Here is a 21,933-nt window from a genome sequence, read left to right on the forward strand (position 1 = left end):
ATGAGCTATGCCCCCAGACCAAAATATTTGTTTTATTTATTTTTGTTGTAAAATTTTTATTAGGGTATATTCATTATACAGGGGGAGATTCTTAGTGACAATTTTGATTAGGCTTATATTGTGCATGTTAGACCACCCCATCATTTCTCTCCCTCAATCCCTTCCCCACCCCACTTAAAGCAATTGCAAGGGGTTTCTTTGTTCTATTTCAAAAATATTTGTTTTAAAATATAATTTTAGGGGGGAGAAATGACCCAAGCCTTGTATGCACATATGAATAATAAAAAAATAAATAAAATATAATTTTTAAATATTTTACTTAAATATTCAAATATTTTTAAAACATTTTTAAAATTTTGCAGAAGTTTAAAAAACACTGAGGAATTTTAGAGTCACAGAATTGAAAATTATTTTTTAATTTAACATAAGTACAGGTTGAAAGGAAGTATGACAGGTGATGAAGAAAATGTTCTTGAGGTTACTTGAGACTGAACCCATTGCCTCCCAGTTGCTAGGCAAGCACTTGACCACTACAGCCATAGTCCCAGCCCTTTTGGCTTTAGGTTTGTCACTGAGTAAGGGTCTCACTAACTTCTGCCTGGTCTGTCCTTGAACCACGATCCTCCTGTCTCTGCCTCCCAAGTAGCTGGGATTACAGGTATGTACCACCATGCCAGGTGAACATTACTGTCAAGATAAAAACTTAAATTAGGGTAGATTTCTATTAAGTGCAATGGAAAAAACTCAGAAAAATGAACCAGAGAAAATGTTTAGGTGTTCACAAATAGTTGATATATTTAAAAAATCTGATAGTAATTTCACATCACTATTATTTTTAAATTCCTTTTATATATTTAAGAGATATAATGATTTGAAAATGTGAATACTTACAATCTGCCAGCATTAAAGTCAGGACAAAAGTTTTGGATGTCAACACAAAAGTATGTGAAAGTATATATGCCTGGGAAAAAAGTGTGAAGAGCACAGGAAGAGGAGCTAGATGTACAGTTTTTTGTTTGTTATGGTTTTTAGGGGTGCTGGCTATCAAATCAAGGGCCTCCCCTGTAGTGTTCTACTACTGGGCTACATTTCAGCCCTGCTAGAGAGTCACATTCTGAAATGTTATATCCTGCTCACATCTGGAATTTCTGTCTCTTTCACATAGACAATGTTTTGAGGGGTACAGGTCAATTTAGGACTAAAAGAAGAATCCAGATATCCTAGAAGATTGGTGCCAAAGGTTATTGTTATATAGCTACACTATGCACTTAAAAACTCTTGTTAGCTGAGTGTGGTGGTGCATGTCTATAATCCCAGCTACTCAGGAGGCAGAGGTAGGAGGATCCCAGGTAGAGGCTGGCCAAAGCAAAAGTGGGAGACCCTATCTGAAAAAATAATAATAAAAGCAAAAGAAACTAGGGTGTGGCTCAAGTGGTACAGTCCTTATCTAGAAAGCTGAAGGCCCTGAGTTCAATTCTCAGTCCTACCACACCCCCACAAGACAATCTTGTTAACTGTTGATGCAGAACATCATTTTGATGGGAAATGTGTTTGAAAGTCCAAACAAGACACTGAAGACACTTAAAAAAGAAACACACAGGACAGTTAGGTTTGGGTTTTTTTTGTCTTTTCTTTTTGGTGCTGGGATTGAACCCAGGACCTTGCACATGCTACGCACTCAACCACTGGACAGACTGAAATATTTATATACACAGAGTTAAAAGTACAATTTTTGCTGGGTGTGGCTGTGTATGCTTTAAATCCCAGTTATTCTGAGGCTGTCAGAAGGCTTGTGAGTTTAAGTCCAGGCCTGGGGCACAAGCCAGACCCTTTCTCAAAACTGAAAAAAAAGCCAGGGTTGGGGGTGTAGGCAAAGATCGGGAGGATCTCTGTTTGAGGCCAGGGTAAACAAAAAGTTTGGGAGACCTCATCTCAAACAATAAAGCTGGGTGTGGTGTTGTGTATCTGTCATCCCAGCTTTGGGATCGCAGGGATTGTGAATAGAAGGATCGTGGTTCCAGGCCAGCGAAGGCAAATATGCAAGACCTTATTAGAAAAATAACTCAAGTAAAATGGGTTAGGCTTAAGTGGTAGAGTATCAGTAAATTCAAGACCCTGAGTTCAAATCCCAGTGCCGAGACAAAAAACAAAAAACAACCTGTGTTTTCTGCCAATTGAAATATTGGGTGCAACATTTCATTACACTTGTTATAGATGCCAAAAGATGTAGCATTTTAATCATGTATGTTTCATGCTTATGTAATACTCATTTATCATGAAAGCTCTAAAATGAAATCTAGAATGAATTTCCTTGCCAAATTGCTACTGGTGATACTTCAGATTAAAGCTATAAAAATCTATAAATAAAGATGGGTGCCGGTTGCTCACTCCTGTAATCCTAGCTACTCAGGAGCAGAGATCAAGAGGACGGTGGTTCAAAGCCAGCCCAAGAAAATACTTCGCGAGACCCTACCTTAAAAAGCCCTTCATGAAAATAGGGTTTGTGGAGTGAAGGCCCTGAATTCAAGCCCCAGTACCACAAAAAAAAAAAAAAAAAAAAAAAATCTGTAAGTAGTTTTAGGATGGTTTCACTAAATACAGTACCAATAAGTAGCAATAAGTCTTACCTCATACACATAAAAATTTCTGAGTCAGGTAAAATAGAAAAAGAGTTCTAGAGTATTTTTCTGCTCAGAGTAAGCAATGGGGAATGCTGAAGTAGCACGCATTCAGTTTTTGCCATGAGCACTGTTGAGTGCTTTTTATAAAATATCTCATTTATCCTTTATTTTATTTTTTATTTATTTTTTGGTGGGACTGGGGTTTGAATAAGCTTGGAAAGCAGGCGCTCTACTGCGTAAGCCACACCTCCAGCCCATTTTGCTCTGGTTATTTTGGAGCTGGGGTGTCTCACTATTTGTCTGGGCTGGCCTTGAACTGAGATCTTCCTGATCTCAGCCTCTCAAATAGCGTGAGCCACCCGGCGCCTGACTCCTCATTTAATACTATAAACAACACTCTCTGTATTATTTTCACTACTTTACACAGAAGGAAATAGAAGCTTAAAAATTCAAGGAATTTATTGAAGATCCGAGCGCTAAGGAGCCAGGAATCCTACCCTCCATTGAACAGTCTGCCGCCTTTGTCACCACTGTCACAGGATGACATTTATTGGCGTACTTCTGTCCTGAGAAGCAAGGCACGTCCTTCAAAGTGCTGTCCGGGTTAGGTGAGCTTAGCTCAGTGACTCTACTCAATCTAAGCGTGGTTACGCGGGATCCCTCAGGTTTTGTTAAGACCCAGATCGTTGTGCCCAACCCCCGCCCGAGTCTGACTAGGAGGCCTGGGTGGGAAGCGACAGTCCCCGGCGACGGGGATGCGGCTGGTCCCCTGACCACACTGAGAACCACTGGCTTCCAGCTTTTCGTCTTACATCCACTGGAAAAACCGTTGCTTGGGGCTGAGCAATGCTAGCACCTGACGTTTCTAGACCAGCCAGCAACTGGGTGCCCGGGGCCTCGGCGATCCATTGCTCTCCCCGTGCGCCCGCCGCCGGCCTCGGCACGCCCCCCGCCGCCCATTCGCCCGCAGGCGCGGGTGCCTCCGCCCGGTGGGTTCCTCGGGCCGGGCCAGGCCGGGGCGCCGCTGCCCGAGCACAGGATCGAGACGTGGCTCCGCGGGCGGAAGAGCCATGCTGGACTTCGCGATCTTCGCCGTGACATTCTTGCTGGCGCTGGTGGGAGCGGTGCTCTACCTCTACCCGGTAAACTCCGCGTGGGCCCTGGGGGCTCGGCCGCTGGCCGAGGAGTCGGGCTCGAGGGGCGGACCCGAGGGGAGGGGTGGGGCCGAGGACCAGGACAGGTCTGAGGAATGGGGCCGAGGGGCGGGGCCAGGCCGAGGGGAGAAGGGAACCCGAAGGGAGGGGGTCAGGCCGAGGGGCGGGGCCGAGGAGAGGAGTGGGACGCAGGAATGGGGCAGAGGGGAGGGGCGGGGCCAGGCCAATGAGAAGGGCGTGGCCAGGCGGCGGGGGGGGGGAGGGAGGGCCCTGAGGAGAGGGGTGGGCCCGAGGGGCGGGGCGGGGCTTCCCCGTGGGGCCGCGCCCCAGTCACGTGGCGCCTGCGTCCCAGCGAGCGGTCCAGCTGCGCCGGCGGCCGTAGGGGGCCGAGGCTGGTCCCTGCGGTTAGCCTCATGGGTGGCTTTCCAGTGCTTTGAGTGACTTTGTGCAATAACGCCGCCAAACCCAGATTCTGCTGTGTAGTGTGTCTGGCCGGAGGCGCCTTTCCCCGAATTGCCCCAGCATATCGCGTGGTCATCCTGCCCTCGTCGCTGGCATTGCTGGAGTCCTGAGTGCTCGAGGTCAGCGACTCTCGCCAGGCCTCAGGCGGGTGGACACGTGTAAGGCGCCGCCTGGCTGTGGGCCTGACGTGGCTGCTGTGCCTCCCAGAGGCCCCTCCTTTCCCCGCCCGCCTCCAAACTGGACAGTTAGCGGACGAGGGGTCATCCCTGAAACAAGGTCCACAAAGCAACTGGTTTCATGGCAAAAGCTGAAAAGTAGCTGAACCACCCAAGTGCATCCCTGGTGATGGCGATACACCTGCGGTGTTCTTTTCAGAGCCCGGAAATGGGTTAGCCTGGGGTCTCAAAGCTACACACTCCCGAACTTCAGGGCATTTTACCATCTGAGAAACTAAACGATTTGCACAGACTGCAGGTCTTGTTTGTTGTTTAGTGTTTTGGGGGGAGGGATTGTTTTTGTTTTTGTTTGGAGATTGTTTCTAACTATATAGCCCGACAAATGAGTGACATTTTCAGTTTTAAGTTTAAGAGAATCAGAATTTAATTTGAACGCTGGGCATGTGGTGTGGGCTACTTAAGAATCTGAAGCAGAAGAATCAAGAGTTGGAGGCCAACCTGGGCAACATAGTGAGATTATGTCTCAAAAATTAATTTTAGTAGATAAATTTGACAAGAATCATTCTTCTATGTTAAGAATGGACTCAGTGCTTGAGAATAGGTGGAGGTGGACAGAGTGTTTGGGAGGCTATTGTAATCATTTTGGTGAGAGATGGTAGTGGTTTGGACTATGGGCGTGATGGCAGAAGTGAGGGGAACTGGAACTAGGCTATTGTGAAGATCATGCACCAGTGGGATTTCCCAATGGCTTGATGTGAAATATGAGTATAAGAGAGACGGCAAGGTAACCACTTGTTTTTCAGCCTCTTGTCTGGAAAGATGAATAATAGAGAAGGTGATTTAGAAAGATTAGAAGTTAGGTTTTGGGTATGCCAGGTTTGAGATGTGTGTTAAACATCCACGTAGAGATGTGGATAAGATAACTGGATATATCTTGAGTTTTAAGGGAAGGGTGAGACTGCAGATATAATTCAGGGAGTTATCAGTGTATAGATGGTATGTAAGTCTAGGCGACTCATTGTTATCTCCTGGGGAATCTAGATACAGGAGAGAAGAGCCCTAAGGACCAAGCCCTGGACTCTCCAGTGTTTAGAGGTTCAGGAGACGAAAAGGAACCAGCAAAAAACTTTTTGAGAAGGAGCAGATTGAAGGGATATCAAGTATAGACAACTCTTCATAGGAGTTGTGCTATAAAGGGAAATGAAGGGAATCTTTCCAGCTATGAATTCATCAATGGATTAACCGGTTGGTGAGGTTAGAGCCCTCATGATCCAGTCACCTCTGAACTGCTGCAGGACCACAACTTCAACACACAAGCCTTTGGGGACATTTCATTATCCAAACCAAAACATTTATTTGTCCTCTTTTTTTTAAAACCATAACCCTTGGTCTCATCCTGCCTTTCTACTTCTTACACTACAAATCTCATTGCCCTTTGTAGGAATCTTCCTCTGCAGACCCCAAGAGGGGGATTCTCAACTCTCAGTTAGTCCCTCTTAACACAGTTAATCATTGTCTCTCCTTTCATTCTCATTATTCTTGTTTCCTCCTTATTTCTTCACTTTCATTTTACTGGGATTTCAGAAGGAAGTGGCAATAGATGAACATTATCAGTTCAAAGAGAAATCAGTAAACTTGTTTCAGCCATTAATAATTTTAGCCTAAGGAAAAAAAGTTAAAATGTTTTATACCATTGATGTTATCTTTTTTAAAAACATGAGGCTGCAAAAGACCAAAAATCGTATGTTCTCCCTCATATGTGGACATTAGATCAAGGGCAAACACAACAAGGGGATTGGACTATGAGCACATGATAAAAGCGAGAGCACACAAGGGAGGGGTGAGGATAGGTAAGACACCTAAAAAACTAGCTAGCATTTGTTGCCCTTAACGCAGAGAAACTAAAGCAGATACCTTAAAGCAACTGAGGCCAATAGGAAAAGGGGAACAGGAACTAGAGAAAAGGTGAGATCAAAAGAATTAACCTAGAAGGTAACACCCACGCACAGGAAATCAATGTGAGTCAATGCCCTGTATAGCTATCCTTATCTCAACCAGCAAAACCCCTTGTTCCTTCCTATTATTGCTTATACTCTCTCTACAACAAAATTAGAGATAAGGGCAAAATAGTTTCTGCTGGGTATTGAGGTGGGGGGAGAGGGAGGGGGCGGACTGGGTGGTAAGGGACGGGGTGGGGGCAGGGGGGAGAAATGAACCAAGCCTTGTATGCACATATGAATAATAAAAGAAAAATGAAAATAAAAATAAAAATAAAAACATGAGGCTGTTCCTTTTAATATTAAACTTGACAGTATTTGCACAACAAAATTATACATTATAATGTTCATTGTCATCACTTAAATACAAGTTATACAAGCTGTTGTCTAATGGCAACTTTGTAGCATTTAGTGGAAACTGTTAAAACTCTTCAGTTAGTTCCATCAACCCATAATTTCTCTTAACATTTAGTGGAGACTGTAAAACTCTTCAATTAGTACCATCATCAACCCATAATTTCTCTTTGGGGGCCTGTGCCCCAAATGGGGAGGGGAACAGAGGAAAAAAGGAAAAGTTGTATAAAGACTTTCATAACATTACTTATAATAAAATGAAAGAAAGAAAAGAAGCAAGACAGATATTTTATAATATAGTTGGAAAATGGTTAAACAATTCTGACATGACAAAATGTCCAAGTAAGTATTCAGTTATATAATGCTAAGTAGAAAAAAGGCATAATGCTAAATAGATAAAACTCTGATTAGTACTAGTCAAAATCAGTGACAAAATTCTGAATTCTAACATTGAATATTCAGGGTTTTTTCTATAAGTATAATTTATTATTTAAGAATTGTTTAAACCTGACACCAGTGGCTTATACCTACCTGTAATTCCAGCTACTTGGGAGACTGAGAAGGAGAGGACCATGGTTCAAAGCCAGTTGAGAGACTACCCCCCCATTTCCAAAATAACCAAACAAAAATGGACTGAAGGTGTGGCTTGAGCAGTAGAGTACCTGCTTTGCAAGTATGAAGCCCTGAGTTCAAACCTCAATCCCACCAAAGAAAAAAATTAATATATATTTACTCCTAATCTTTTTCGTGTGGTCTGTGCCCTCCCAGCCTAATTAGCTCCCACAAGTCCAATTAATAGTTTCATCACATTGGGGATTAGGTTTTAACATGTGAATTTTGGGAACTCAAACATTGAGACCATGGCAATCATGCTGTATTTTGGTAAATCACGTTTGCTTTTTTTTTTTTTTTCTGGGATTTGAACTCAGGTCTTCATACTTGGTAGGCAGATGCTCTACCACCAGCCTTTTTTTGTTGTTGGGTATTTTTGAGATAGGTTCTTGAGAACTATTTGTCCGGGCTAGCTTCTACCCTCTATCCTCCTGAGCTCTGCCTCCCGAGCAGCTAGGGTTACAAGTGTGTGCCACCAGCACCTGGCTTGTTTTTACTTTTTGAGACAAAGTCTCACTATGTAGCCCAGACTGGCCTTAACTCCAGATCCTCCTACCTCAGCCTCCCAAGTGCTGGGACAGGTATGAGCCATCACGCCTGACTTTGCTACATTCTTTAACTAGGAAGAACATAATTTTTCAAGAATGAAAGCATTATAAGTTGAACATTAATTTTTATTTACTTAATTTTATTTATTTATTTATTTACACACCAGATCATTCATCAGACATTGATTTTTTTTTTTAAGTCAAGCCAGCTGGCACTATATGTAGACTCAGAACAAAGAAAAATGTGCTTAATAGGTACTAATGTAGTATAGATAATAAATTCTTTGGATACTTTTAAAAATTGACATGGAGAAGAATATTAAGGTAATTCTTTTTCACACAAAGAACCCATAGCTTTTATATTTTAACATACAAATAATTCCTTAAATTCAACTGAATTGGTAAAACATTGTTTAGGGTCCTGCAAATGTCTTGATAAAACACATCTGACTTGTGAGATACATAATTCATTGTACTAAACTGTTTTTTTCTTAAGGCTTCCAGACAAGCTTCAGGAATTCCAGGGATTACACCAACTGAAGAAAAGTAAGTAATTTATTTTTTTAATGAAATAAAGTTAATTCTTCATTTTTGGTGTCAGAACTAAGCCATATATATAATATTTGTTGCTGTTGTCTTATAGTGCTAGGGGTAAAACCCAGGACCTTCCTCTTACTACAAAAGTGCTCTACCACTGAGCTACATCCCTAGTCCTGAACCATGGTTGTAGATTACTCATTTACTTATTAAATTTACCTCTGGGCATACAACCTAAATCTTGTTAAGAACTGAAAGAGGGCTGTATAAACCCAAACCATTAGTTGCTTTCACTTGTAAGGACAGAATTAAGATAGGAGGAAAGAAGGAAAAACTTGCAACAGCTGGCCTGATCATTCTGATTCTTGCTATAGCAGAATGAAGTGGCATAGACGTTGAGTAGACTCTTGTCAGATGTTCCTTGTGCTGCTTTCTTATTTCCTATTGAAGTGTTATGAATTCTCAAAATTCTCAGAAAAATCCATATCTAAAGTATAAGTATGGAAGCATAGTGAGAAGGTGAATATAATTGAGTTTTGGATTTTGCATTCATTTGAATTTCATGAACCCTTAGTGTCGTGTTAGTATAGTTAATTTAGAGTCAACTATGTTTTTTCTGATTTTTTTCAAGTTAATTAAAAATTTTTTGTTAAATATTGCTGTTTTATCAGAGATGGTAATCTTCCAGACATTGTGAACAGTGGAAGTTTGCACGAGTTCCTGGTTAATTTGCATGAACAATATGGGCCTGTGGTTTCTTTCTGGTTTGGCAGACGACTTGTGGTTAGTTTGGGCACTGTCGATGTACTGAAGCACCATATCAACCCCAATAAGACATGTAAGTTAAGTTTTCTTTTTGATTAGCTGATCCTTATCTTTGAAGAACTAATGTCTATTAATAACTATACCTTGTTCTTGGATAGGAATTACTAATAGTTATTAAGTGCTTCATGCAATGTGCTAGGCATTGTGCTGAAGTCTTTATTACCTCATTTAATAAGATACCGTGTTGTAAAATTATGGATTTTTTTTCTTTAATTTATAGATATATATAATATAATAACAATGTAAGTTACAACAGGATTTTTTTCAAGGAACCTGAAAAAATAGTTCCAGGGTACATCTGGAAGAGTTAATATACACAAGTAGCTAGGAAGAATCTAACTAAAGAATATTGATCAGACAGACAAAGGACTGATAACCAGAATATATAGGGAACTTAAAAAACTAAATTCTCCCAAAACTAATGAACCAATAAAGAAATGGGCAAGTGAACTAAACAGAACTTTCTCAAAAGAAGAAATTCAAATGGCCAGAAAACACATGAAAAAATGCTCACCATCTCTAGCAATAAAGGAAATGCAAATTAAAACCACGCTAAGATTCCACCTCACCCCTGTTAGAATAGCCATCATCAGCAACACCACCAACAACAGGTGTTGGCGAGGATGCGGGGGAAAAAGGAACCCTCTTACACTGTTGGTGGGAATGTAAACTAGTACAACCACTCTGGAAAAAAATTTGGAGGCTACTTAAAAAGCTAGACATCGATCTACCATTTGATCCAGCAATACCACTCTTGGGGATATACCCAAAAGACTGTTACTCCAGAGGCACCTGCACACCCATGTTTATTGCGGCACTATTCACAATAGCCAAGTTATGGAAACAGCCAAGATGCCCCACCACTGACAAATGGATTAAGAAAATGTGGTATTTATACACAATGGAATTCTATGCAGCCATGAAGAAGAACGAAATGTTATCATTCGCTGGTAAATGGATGGAATTGGAGAACATCATTCTGAGTGAGGTTAGCCTGGCCCAAAAGACCAAAAATCATATGTTCTCCCTCATATGTGGACATTAGATCAAGGGTAAACACAACAAGAGGATTGGACTATGAGCACATGATAAAAGCGAGAGCACACAAGGGAGGGGTGAGGATAGGTAAGACACCTAAAAAATTAGCTAGCATTTGTTGCCCTCAACGCAGAGAAACTAAAGCAGATACCTTAAAGCAACTGAGGCCAATAGGAAAAGGGGAACAGGTACTAGAGAAACGGTTAGTTCAAAAAGAATTAACCTAGAAGGTAACACCCACGCACAGGAAATCAATGTGAGTCAATGCCCTGTATAGCTATCCTTATCTCAACCAGCAAAAACCCTTGTTCTTTCCTATTATTGCTTATACTCTCGCTACAACAAAATTAGAAATAAGGGCAAAATAGTTTCTGCTGGGTATTGGTGGGGGATAGAGGGAGGGGGCGGAGTGGGTGGTAAGGGAGGGGGTGGGGGCAGGGGGGAGAAATGAACCAAGCCTTGTATGCACATATGAATAATAAAAGAGAAAGGAAAAAAAAAAGAATATTAATCAGAGAAATATGTTTACCACCAGATAGTACAGAATATTATAAAAATAGATAAATTTAAAGAATTTTGCACCATAATAGGATTGGACAGATTAATGGAGTAGAAGGAGTAAATAGTTAAGAAGCTAAACCAAGTACATATGATAAAGGTAGTATTTTTATAACAGCATAAAGGTAATAAATATTTTTAGGAAAACTGATTAGGCTTGGAAAAAATAAATCTTAATCCCTGCCTTTAAATATCAAAATAAATGCCAAATGATTAAAGAATGGTTAAATATATATATATTGGAAATTGGAGAAGAGGGCAGAACAGAGGGGGGAGTAGGAGAGGTTGAAGGGGAGGTGGCACAAACAATGTGTACACATGTAAGTAAATGTAAAAGAGATAAAATAAAAGGAGAAAAAAAAATCAAACCTTGCTTTTGGCAAGGGCAAATGGAAATAAATCCTTTCTTCTAATGACACAAGATCTAAGAGCCAGAAAGCCCAAGGTAGGTAGACTTGTCTAATGGAAAAATAAAAACTTTCAGGATTAGAAATTCAGCTCATTGTTAGAACACTTGCCTAGCATCCTTACAAAAGAAATTTTTTTAGTTGGGGAGTGGCTAAAAGTGTTAGAGTGCCTGCCTAGCAAGCATGAGACCCCAGTACCACCAAAAAGGAAAAATGAGGAATTATAAAAACTTTTGGGTTTTCAGCACAATAAAAAAAATAATAAAAACCTTGAAAAAGGATGAAAGAGAGATGGGAAAATGCTGACCACATATTACTATATATACTGTGTGGTAACTGATCATTTTATTTATTTATTTATTTATTTATTTTGTGGTACTGGGGTTTGATCTTAGGCCTCCTGCTTGCTAGGCACTTGAACTGCTCCACCAGTCCCATTTTCTTTCTTTCTTTTTTTTTTAATGCAGTACTGGGGTTTGAACTCAGGGCCTACACCTTGAGCCACTCCACCAGCCCTTTTTTGTGATGTGTTTTTGTAAGATAGGGTCTCTTGAACTATTTGCCCAGGCTGGCTTTGAACCTCAACCCTCCTGATCTCTGCCTCCTGAGTAGCGAGGATTACAGGCGTGAGGCACCAGCACCCAGCTCCCATTTTTTTTTTTTCAGTTAAATAAAAAGGTACCATGAAAAAGTTTAAAAGAATTGAGAAAACTATATACCACCCATATTATATATGCAATATATATATATCTATAAGTAACTATATTAGATATATGTATTTGAAGTGCTATGAATTCAAAGGTACAAATGAGGAAGTACAAATCTTGTACTTCAAAATAAAAACTAATAAGAAAATAAAAATAAAATGTTCTTGTAGAAAAATGGGCAAAAACAAGATAATTAAGAAAGAGGAAATGTAAATGGCAGTAAACAAGTAAAAAGATTTCAACCTCACTAATAATCCATTGGATGTGAATAAAACTGAGATTTTTTTTTTTCCTGGTTAGAAGAGATAAAAAATAGTCAAAAATTCATCATTGATGAAGGACTGGGGAGGTGGAATGTAAAAGTTCTATAAAGTTTTTTGAAGTGAAGGTTGATGGTGTAATAACATTTTAGGGAATTTATAAGTTGATAATCACATAAATGGGAAAAAATTCTTATTAACATGTATAATAAAAAATTGAGACAACTTAAATATTAATGATTGGATAAATACTTTCAGCCCTTACTAGGATGATATGGCTTTATCTTGTTTATCAAATACTTACCATAACAATTATTATATGCCAGCACCAGTCTAAGCTCTTTACAAATATTAACTCATCTAACCCTCATGAAAACTGTGAAGTAGGTTCTACACATCTCTGTGTCACAGAAGAGAAAGTGGAGGTGCAGAGAGGTTAAGTCATTTTGCCCAAGATCCCACAACTATTTGGTAGTGGAGCTGGGACTGGGAACCAGTCTGCCTCAGGATTATGCTGATTTTAATTACTGAACTCTGCACACTGTGAAAAGAGGGCTCTGTCAGCGTGTAAAGCAAGTAACACCAGATAGTCTCTCTTCCTCTGGACATTCCAGTGTAAGCCCAAGTAGTGAGGGGAGGGACTCACATAAACATCACTCAAATGACTACAGCAATGGACGAAGACAAGTGCTCTAAAAGAAGGAAATGCAGACATTGGTGAAATATGGCAGATTTTTCTGTCTCTTAAGAAATGACAATGATAAAAAAAATCTCTAATGTTAACAGTGAATATCTCTGGTGAGATTTAGGAGGAATTGTTGCTTTCTTTGTAGTTTGCTATGTTGTTTGAATTGTTTTTAGTGTCTTGTCTCAATGTGTGTGTATGAACAATATAGACATTAAAGAAATACTTTAAGAAAAAGGAGAAAAGAAAAAATATTGAACTTAGTTGATTTTAACTAGAATACTTGAATACTTGACATCTACATTTAGACTTATCCATTTTGTCTTAAAATTAGTGCAATGGGCTTTTATTTGGTGGTACTAAGGTTTGAACTCAGGACCTTGCACTTGCTGGGCAGGTGCTCTAACTGCTTGAGTCACACACCACCTGCCTTTTTTTTTTTGCTTTAGTCATTCTTCAGGGAGGATCTCTGGTTTTTTCCCAAGGCCAGCCTGGATAGCGATCCTTCTACTTAAGTTTCCTGCATAGCTGGGATGACAGGTGAACATCACCATGCCCAGCTTTTTCATTGAGATGGAGTCTCACTGACTGCCACACTGCTAGCCCACTGGCTATTTTTTTTTTTAATTCAAAGATATAGTCATGTAGGTAGAAAATTTATGCAAGTATTCATGACTTATAATGGAATTCTGAGTCAGGATATTACATTCTTGCTAACTTTCATTCACTCTTCAACTGTTTATATTTAGAAAATATTGGAGCTGTGAAAAGAACTGCTGTGCTCCTAGCTATCATTCTTTACCTACCTGACTGTTTTGATTTCTTGATGGACATTATTTTCTTTTGGTCAATTATTTTTGATTTAGAAATATTTAATCTGTTTCAGCGGACCCTTTTGAAACTATGCTAAAGTCCTTACTAAGGTATCAGTCGGGTGCAGGAAATGTGAGTGAAAACCACATGAGGAAGAAATTGTATGAAAATGGTGTGACTGATTCTCTGCAGAGTAATTTTCCTCTTCTGCTAAAGGTAAGGTGACAAGTAGTTTGTGTCTGGTGTTGTCCAGTGTAGTTAATACTATATTTTTAAACTATTGGTGTGACCTGTCTTTGCCACTCTTTTCTTACTTGTCTCTCTAAGCTGATTTTTATTTTCCTGAAATACTAAAACAAAACACACACACACACAAACCCAAAAAATAAAACAAAACAAAAATATCTTTACATCTAGACCCACTGTGTAAGTTGGAATGATGGGAATAGAGAGATCTGAGGTTTGCTTTTCCTTTTCTTTCTTTCTTTCCTTCCTTCCTTCCCTCTCTTTCTTTCTCTCTCTCTCTTTTTATTTTCTCTTCTTTGGCAGTACTGGGGTTTGAACTCAGGGCCTTGCACTTGCTAGGCTCAAGTATTCTACCACTTAAGCCACGCCTCCAGCCCTTTTTGCTTTAGTTTATTGTTCAGATAGGTTCTTGCACTTTTTGCCCAGGGCTAGCCTCAGACTTCGATCCTCCTACCTCTGCCTCCATTGTAGCTGGGATTATAGCTCTGTACCACCATACCCAGCCTGAAGAAATTTTCTCTATGAGTTAATTTGTCCATTGTTTTTAGCCAGCCTCTTAACCCATTGTTTCCTTAGACATGATCTGAGGACACCTGAAACACTCCCCCTTGTTAAAAATGCAGATTACCCAGACTCTACTGGGACATTACTAGGAGGGGAGCCTCCCAATTCCACAGATGATTTGCAAAGTCCAAGTACAGCAATACTAACCCATACTGTATTAGTCACTTTTTGTCGCTGTGACAAAATACCTGTGAAAACTTTAAAGAGAGGAAGGATTTATTTTGGCTCACAGTTTCAAAGGTTCATTCCATGGTCAGCTGGTTGCATTGTTCTTAGGCAATGTAGAAACATCATGTGGAAAGGCACAGTGGAGGAAAACTGCTCACCTCATGGCAGCCAGGAAGCAGAGAAAGACAGGAAGGGGCCGGGGACAAGATACCTTTCAAAGCAATGTCAGTGTCACTTTCCCTGGGAAGCATTCCTGATCACACCACCAACCCCTAGGAAGGTCCTCTCTTAGGCAGGCACTCTGTACCTTTCCTTCACAAATCTTTTCTCAGTTTGCAATCACATTTTGTGTCATTCTTATAATGTCTGTCTCCCTCACTAAAGTATATGCTCCATGAAAGTGGGGACTATTCAGTTTTGATTACTGCTGTGTGCGTGGCTGTTCGTAAGAAGCAGGCCCTTGGTAATTATTTATTAAATCACTGATTGAATATTGATCAGCCTGAAGTTCAACTCTTTCATTCTCCTCTTACCTCCATGGGTCTATTCTTGCTAATTCTATTCTGAAACATTTTTCCAGCTTTGCCTGGCTAGTTCTACTCCAATCTCCACTTTAGTTAAATGTATTTCCCCTACATACCCTCTTTAAACTTCCCTACCAACCTGGATATACTGACATCACAAAGTTAAATCAATTTTTTTCTCTCTCTCTCTTTCTCTGCCTTTGTCTCTCTGTTTCTATTTCTTTCTCTCTGTCTCTCTCTTTCTTCCTTCTTGGAGTATGTATTCCTTCCATTTTCCCCAGCCTCTTCAAGCAAAGATTTTGATGCACATTTAGCATGGTTGCTTGGGAAATTGCACTACTGTGCAATGCAAGACAAACGTGGGCATCAGGGAAAAGAGGCTTTGAATCATTTGGCATCTTCTGATCATTTGTATATTATCTGACCTTTGTGAGTTCTCATTTCCTCTTGTGTACATTAAGTATAATAACATCCAGATTACAAATTGCTGTGGGGATCATGAGATGATGTAAAATGCCTGACAACAGGTCTTAGAACACAGTAACCACTCAAGAAATACCTTTCCTTTCCCTTTGCTTGAGCATAGTTTTTCTTGCCTTGTGCTTGCTACCTTCTCTCCACATTCTTCTGTCCTGTTAACATTTCTTTGTGCTTATATTTTTCCTGCTCTTCTGAATCTGCACCTCCTTTTCATGTTTCCAACTTGTCGTATGCATTTCCTCTTTTTTTTCTTTTCTTTCTTTTTCTTTTTTTTTCAGGAATGGAACCCAGAGCCTTGCATTTGCTAGGCAAGTGCCCTACCATTTGAATATTTTTATTTTATTTTTAAGGTAGGGTCTTGCTAACTTTGCCTGATCCAGTTTGAACTCACAATCCTCTTGCTTCTGCCTCCAGAGTAGCTGGGATTATAGGTGTGAAGCAGCACACACGGCACGTTTACTCTTTTGTTCAGGGTTTTTATAATTGATGGGCCTATATCTGTCTCATTTACAGAGTTACGTTGAAGTCATTTCTATTCTGTAGAGATTAAACACATATTCATTCACAAATGTACAAACACATCCCACTTATTCTCACATTATATAGATTAAATGATTTTCAAATAATGGAAAATTTTATAGAAAGATAAACAATAATAAAATGACCATTCATGCTCTCATCACTAAACTTTAATAGTTATTAGTTTAAATTAAATCTCATTTTATCCAGACCCCTTTTCCTGACTTCTCTTTGGATTATTTTCAAGCAAGTGCCAGATATCATACCAATGTGGACAGGATTTTTAAATGGCCTAATAATGTTTAGTATATAATATCCACTTGGTCAGTTTTAGTTTCTTTTCCTTTCCCACTTCTGTAACTTTTTCCATTTGTCCTGAAAATGTTCTGATTGCACATTATAAGCATTTTTGTAATTTTTTTTGCAGTGCTGTGGATTGAAGCCAGGGCCTTGTGCATACTAGGCAAGTGCTCTACCACTAAGCTATACCTCAACTCTATAGCTTTTTGAATTATAAAAATACACAGTGGCTCTTAAAATGACACTGTTGACTCTTTTGGTGTCTGCTTTTATAAATTGTATCTGGGCATGGTGACACAGACTGTCCTCCTGGCACCTGGGAAGCTGAAGCAGGAGGATCATGAACCAGGTCCAGCCTGGGCTGCACTGTAAGGTCCAGTCTCAAAACAATACCAGACAAGTTTCATCTGAAGCTGCTAGACTTCCAGCTACTCAGGAGGCTGAGGCAGGAAGATCAATTGAGTCCAGGAGTTCAAGACCAGCCTGGGCAACATCACAAGAACTTGTCTCAAAAAAAACAAAGCAAAAATTATATTTGGAAAATGTTTAATACCATTTTTTCCTTATTAGAGTTCAAACTCACAGTCGCTTTTCAAGACTTGATGCAGATTTGCTGAATTTACCCTAAGTATTACTTAATACATTGGTTCTTCTCTATATGGTTTCGTGTCTATAACCAAATTGGACAGGAATTTTATGGTTGTCTGTATCCTTTCCAGTTCTTATTTGAAGCTGGTAACTGATATTCATGGATTATCAAGAAGCTTCTGTACCCAACTCCTCGAGTTTCACTGCTGTTGTTACTGCTTCCTGTCTCAAGCTTCTGTATAGGCTGTGCACACATCGTGTTCTCTGGGCCTCAGGCTGCCTCCTCCGATGGCCACAGCTGCTTCTGTCACCGTACGTTGTCCTCCCAGAGCAGCTATGCACCTTCCTGAGTCCCCCAGTCAGAATCCTCCTTGCTGCTCTGTGTAAATGCCTAACATTTCTCAGTAAGAGATATTTTTGTATTTCATAGCATAACTCCAGGAATTTTGCCCATTTCTCTTTGCTTTGCTTTCAGTAATAATAGAAACACCTTTATCTTTCATTAAAATTAGGGTTTTAAACTCTTAATTATTTTTTCCTATGTGTTTTTTCAAACTAAATAATTCTAACTTCTTTTATATTGTTTTCTTTTTCTTTTTGAGACAGGGTCTTTCTATATAGCCGAGTAATCCTCCTGCCTCATTCTCCTGAATGCTGGGATTTGGGGAGTGTAAAGCCACATGTGGCTTCCACTTCCTTTGTCTTTTATGACAGCCTCTATTTTCCAAACTTTCCATCCTTTTTTTGTTGTATTCCATTCCTTTTTCCTCCCTATTGATGACTTAGTAATTATTGTGAAATTATTTGTTGTATTCCATCCTTTTTTCTCCCCAGTTGAAGGCAAATTCAGGAGCGAAGTTAATTCCCATTTTCACAGCCCTTCCATCATGTTTTCAAGCTTTGGTTCAGATGTGAGAAATCTGCTTCAGGTTTATATCGTCAATTTTGTAGCACAAACTAGAGGCATGAGTCAGAAAGAGCCTTCAGAAGCCGGGTGTGGAGGAATGTGGCTATAATCCCAGCTACCTGGAAAGCTCTAGCTAGGAGGATTATGAATTTGAGGCCAGCCTGAGCAATTTAGTGAGACCCTATCTTGAATAAATAAACATCAATTAAATGACTAATCAGCAAGAACACTGTTAGGAGTGCTGCTGTCAGAGTGTCTCCTCCTCCCCTTCCAGTAGATTTTTTTAAGATCAGCTAGAACAATACCTTTTACCAGGGTCAAATAAGTGCTATGCTTCCTATTACCACAGTAATCCTTTTAGTTTTCTTTGAATGTAAATCCAGATCTGACTAAATCCTCTACCAACTCTAATCCTCTCAGTTTCATCCTGTGAGCTCTGGCTTCTTCCTGTCCTAACCATCTTTGCTTCAAGGCTGTGTGTAATTCTGGGAGTGTAACTTCTCTCTTCTATACTTTAATCCTGCATTTTCTTGTGACTTCAAGCTATATTTTGAATAAACAAGTACTTCTGGACTTTAGAATCCATGACTAATATTCAAAATCTCCTTGATAATTCAGTGAAAATATTAGTAGCCAAAATTGAGTTAGTTGGTTTAATGGATTGTGTTAACTCCTTTAATCCTCGCAAAAACTTTACAGGTCGGTATTGTTATTTTCCCCTTTTTATAGATGAAGAAAATTAATGGTTAAGTAAGTAGCTTTTCCAAGATCATACAACTAAGAAATATAATAAATAAGTAGTACATTTAGGATTTAATCACACCGAGTCTGGCTCCAGGGCTTATATACTTACCCATCGGGCTATATTGCCTCTCTATAGCTTGGTTCTTCTTGGAATGTAGTTTTGGTTGGCTACTTTTTATCTTAGTCTTCTTTAAAATTGCAGTTAATATCCTAATGCAAGGTAGAATTTAAAAACCACTTGCTTCTCTGAAGTTCTAATAATTCGCCATAATTACCAAACAAAGACTTTTTTGAGAAGAAAGTTAATTTTTTCTGATCAACTGATATACGCTTCAAAATCTTATCTATTGAAATCAGGCGTGGTGGTAAACACCTGTGTTCCCAGCACTCAGGAGGCTGAGGCAGGGGCTTTGAAAGTTTGAGGGCAGCCTGGGCTACATACTGAGACCATGTCTGAAAAGGAAAAAATGTTATCTGTTGAATTGTAAGACTGCTTTATTTTTCTTTCATACAATGTTATGTTAGTAGAAATTAGCATAATATTTAAATGTGAGCATTTTGAAGTTGTAAGTCATCGTATGCTTATTTAAGATCTATAATAAGATTGGTAGCATCCATTTCGGGGATCTTTATAGTATATACATCATATTCATGTGATTTATATATAATGTAAGTTAAAGGATAGTCCAGCATAGACATAGTCCCATAATTCAACCCCTAGAACCAATTGAAAGAACTCTGTCATTCATGTAAATGTACAGTGATCACACAAGACAAAATTTGAAGAGATTTTTTTTAACCTTTTTTTAGGGGGTGTGGTACTGGAGCTTGAATTCAGGGCTTCTCACTTGCTAGGCAGGCGCTCTACCACTTGAGCCATTCCACCAACCCTGACGAGATTTTTAAAAACGATTTCTATTAGCAAAGGAAAGCATTTGTCTTGTATTTGGATATTTCTGCCAACAATAAATTAATATATAATAATATCAAATGAAGCTCATTAAAATTTTCACATGATTTAACATATGAAATACAATTCACAAACTAAAAGCAGTCATGTAATCCTCTAACAGATGTTCTAGGTATGTTTTCCTAGAGTACAGAAAAATGCTGAATGAAACATTTATAATATTTGCATTATTTTTTAGAGTACTTTAAAACAAATGGATTAAGACATGAGCAAATCACAACTGAGTTTGTGATATAAGTGACGGTTTTGGTAACAAAATTTGTATGGTCACAGCTTAAAAAAAGAAAAAGAAAGAAAAGAATACAGTTTACCAGCATAGGCTGAAAACATTTAATTTGTTAATGATGTAACAAACTTGGTTCAGTCTTGTGGGGAGACAGTCTCTGCTAGATAATATAATATCTGGAGAGTAATCTTTTATATTTAGGAATAAATATTTGTAGCCATTTTTTAAATATGTATATTGTCTCAGAGGAAAAGGTCACCGGAGATATGTTTAACTATCTCTTACTCTTTTTTTTTAGTGGGGGAAAGATACATACTGGGTTCCATTTAAAAACTAGTTATGTTAGGGAAAAAAAAGCATTTACACGAAAACAAAAAGATATAAGCCCCAATAGAAAAATGGATAATGAAGAGTTGACATTTTTTTATGTTTGACTGACAATACCTGTCAAAGGTATGGAAACTGGAAATTATTATACTGCTAATAAAAGTAAATTAATACAAGGTTTCCAGAGACAGCTTGGCAATATGTATCAAAAGCTTAAGAAATTATTCCTTAAGCCAACAATTTCACATCTAAGGAAGCCAAATGCATATAAAGATATGTACAAAGATTACTTTTCAACACTTTTTAATCATAGCAGAAATTGAAAAGCCTTAAATGTCTAATGATAAGAGGATTAGCTAAATAAAGGATAGTAGATCTATAGAATGGATTAGAATAAAACATTAAGAAAGATAGCAGAAGTGTTTATTTATTTGTGGTACTGGGTTTTGAACTCAGGGCCTTCACCTTGAGCCACTCTGCCAGCCCTTTTTTGTGAAGGGGTTTTTCGAGATAGGGTCTTGAGAGCTATTTGCCCAGGCTGGCTTCGAACTAGGATCCTCCTGATCTTTACCTCTTGAGTAGCCAGGATTACAGGTGTGAACAACCAACGCCCAGCCCAGAATTGTTTATTTATTGATGTGGGAAGATGATTTTTAAGATGGTGTGTGGCTGGGGATGCAGCTCAGTAGTGGAGCACTTGCCAAGCATGCACAAAGCCCTGGGTGTGATCCCCAGCAAAACACATACACACACACACAATGGTGTATTAGTTTGCTAGCGCTGATATAATAAAGTACACAAATTTAGTGTCTTGTACAACAGAAATTTATTGTTTCACAGTTTTGGAGTCTAGAAGTCCAAGAACAAGGCATGACCAGGGTTGCTTTTGCTGGTGGCTGTGTGATGGTTAATTGTATGTGTGAAATTGATTGAAGTATGGGATGCACAGATTGCAAGTAAAACATTACTTTTAGCCATGAGGTGTTTCCAGAGGAGATCAGCATTTGAATCTGACTGAGTAAAGGTAGCCTCACTAATGAAGGTGGACATCATCCAATCTGTTGAGGGCCTGACTAGAACAAAAAGGCAGAAGGACGAATTTATTCCACTTGAACTGAAATACTCATCTCCTTTCTTGGACATTAGACATCAGTGCTGCTGGTTCTTGGGTCTTTGGACTCAGACTAGGACTTACACCTCAGTTCCCCTGGTTCTTCTTAGGTCTTGTTAAAAATCTATAGGTTGTGCTTGTTTGGATCTATTTTTTGATGGATCTATTTTTTCTTTTGATCTGTTTGTCCATCCTAATGTCAGTACCTGCTGTAGCTATGTAAGTCTTGACATCAAATGGGGAGTCTTTCAACTTTATCCTTTCATGTAACTCACTGGTTCATTTTTCTGCCTGCTGGAATCCACAGTTGAACCCATCCAGTGAGTTTTTCATTTCAGTTACTGTGCTTTCAACTCCAGAGTGTATATGGTGCCTTTTGAAATTCATCTCTTTACTTACTGAGACATCATTCCCCTAGTTTCCTTTAGTTCTTTGTCACGATTTCCTTTAGCTCTTTCAGGATATTTAAGATAGTTGATTTAAAAGTCTGTCTGTAGTTATTCCA

The 21,933-nt window shown here is 39.1% G+C and overlaps 1 protein-coding gene across 4 annotated transcripts in view; it reads left to right on the top strand.

Annotated features, from left to right (window-relative positions):
- The first annotated feature begins 3,577 nt into the window (after positions 1 to 3,577).
- Cyp20a1 (cytochrome P450 family 20 subfamily A member 1) overlaps positions 3,578 to 21,933 on the top strand; it is a 46,643-nt gene continuing 28,287 nt past the window's right edge. The window contains exons 1-4 of one of the 4 annotated variants that reach the window (XM_020160510.2): positions 3,578 to 3,763; positions 8,421 to 8,470; positions 9,133 to 9,299; positions 13,828 to 13,970. In XM_020160510.2, the coding sequence (XP_020016099.2) occupies positions 3,692 to 3,763; positions 8,421 to 8,470; positions 9,133 to 9,299; positions 13,828 to 13,970 (432 nt within the window). In that variant the 5' untranslated portion in view covers positions 3,578 to 3,691. The remainder of the gene's footprint in view (positions 3,764 to 8,420; positions 8,471 to 9,132; positions 9,300 to 13,827; positions 13,971 to 21,933) is intronic. The other 3 variants (XR_012447350.1, XM_074071465.1, XM_074071463.1) reach the window with 3 other exon arrangements.

This window comes from Castor canadensis, chromosome 4, assembly GCF_047511655.1.
Source record: "Castor canadensis chromosome 4, mCasCan1.hap1v2, whole genome shotgun sequence".
NCBI classification, from domain to species: Eukaryota; Metazoa; Chordata; class Mammalia; order Rodentia; family Castoridae; genus Castor; species Castor canadensis.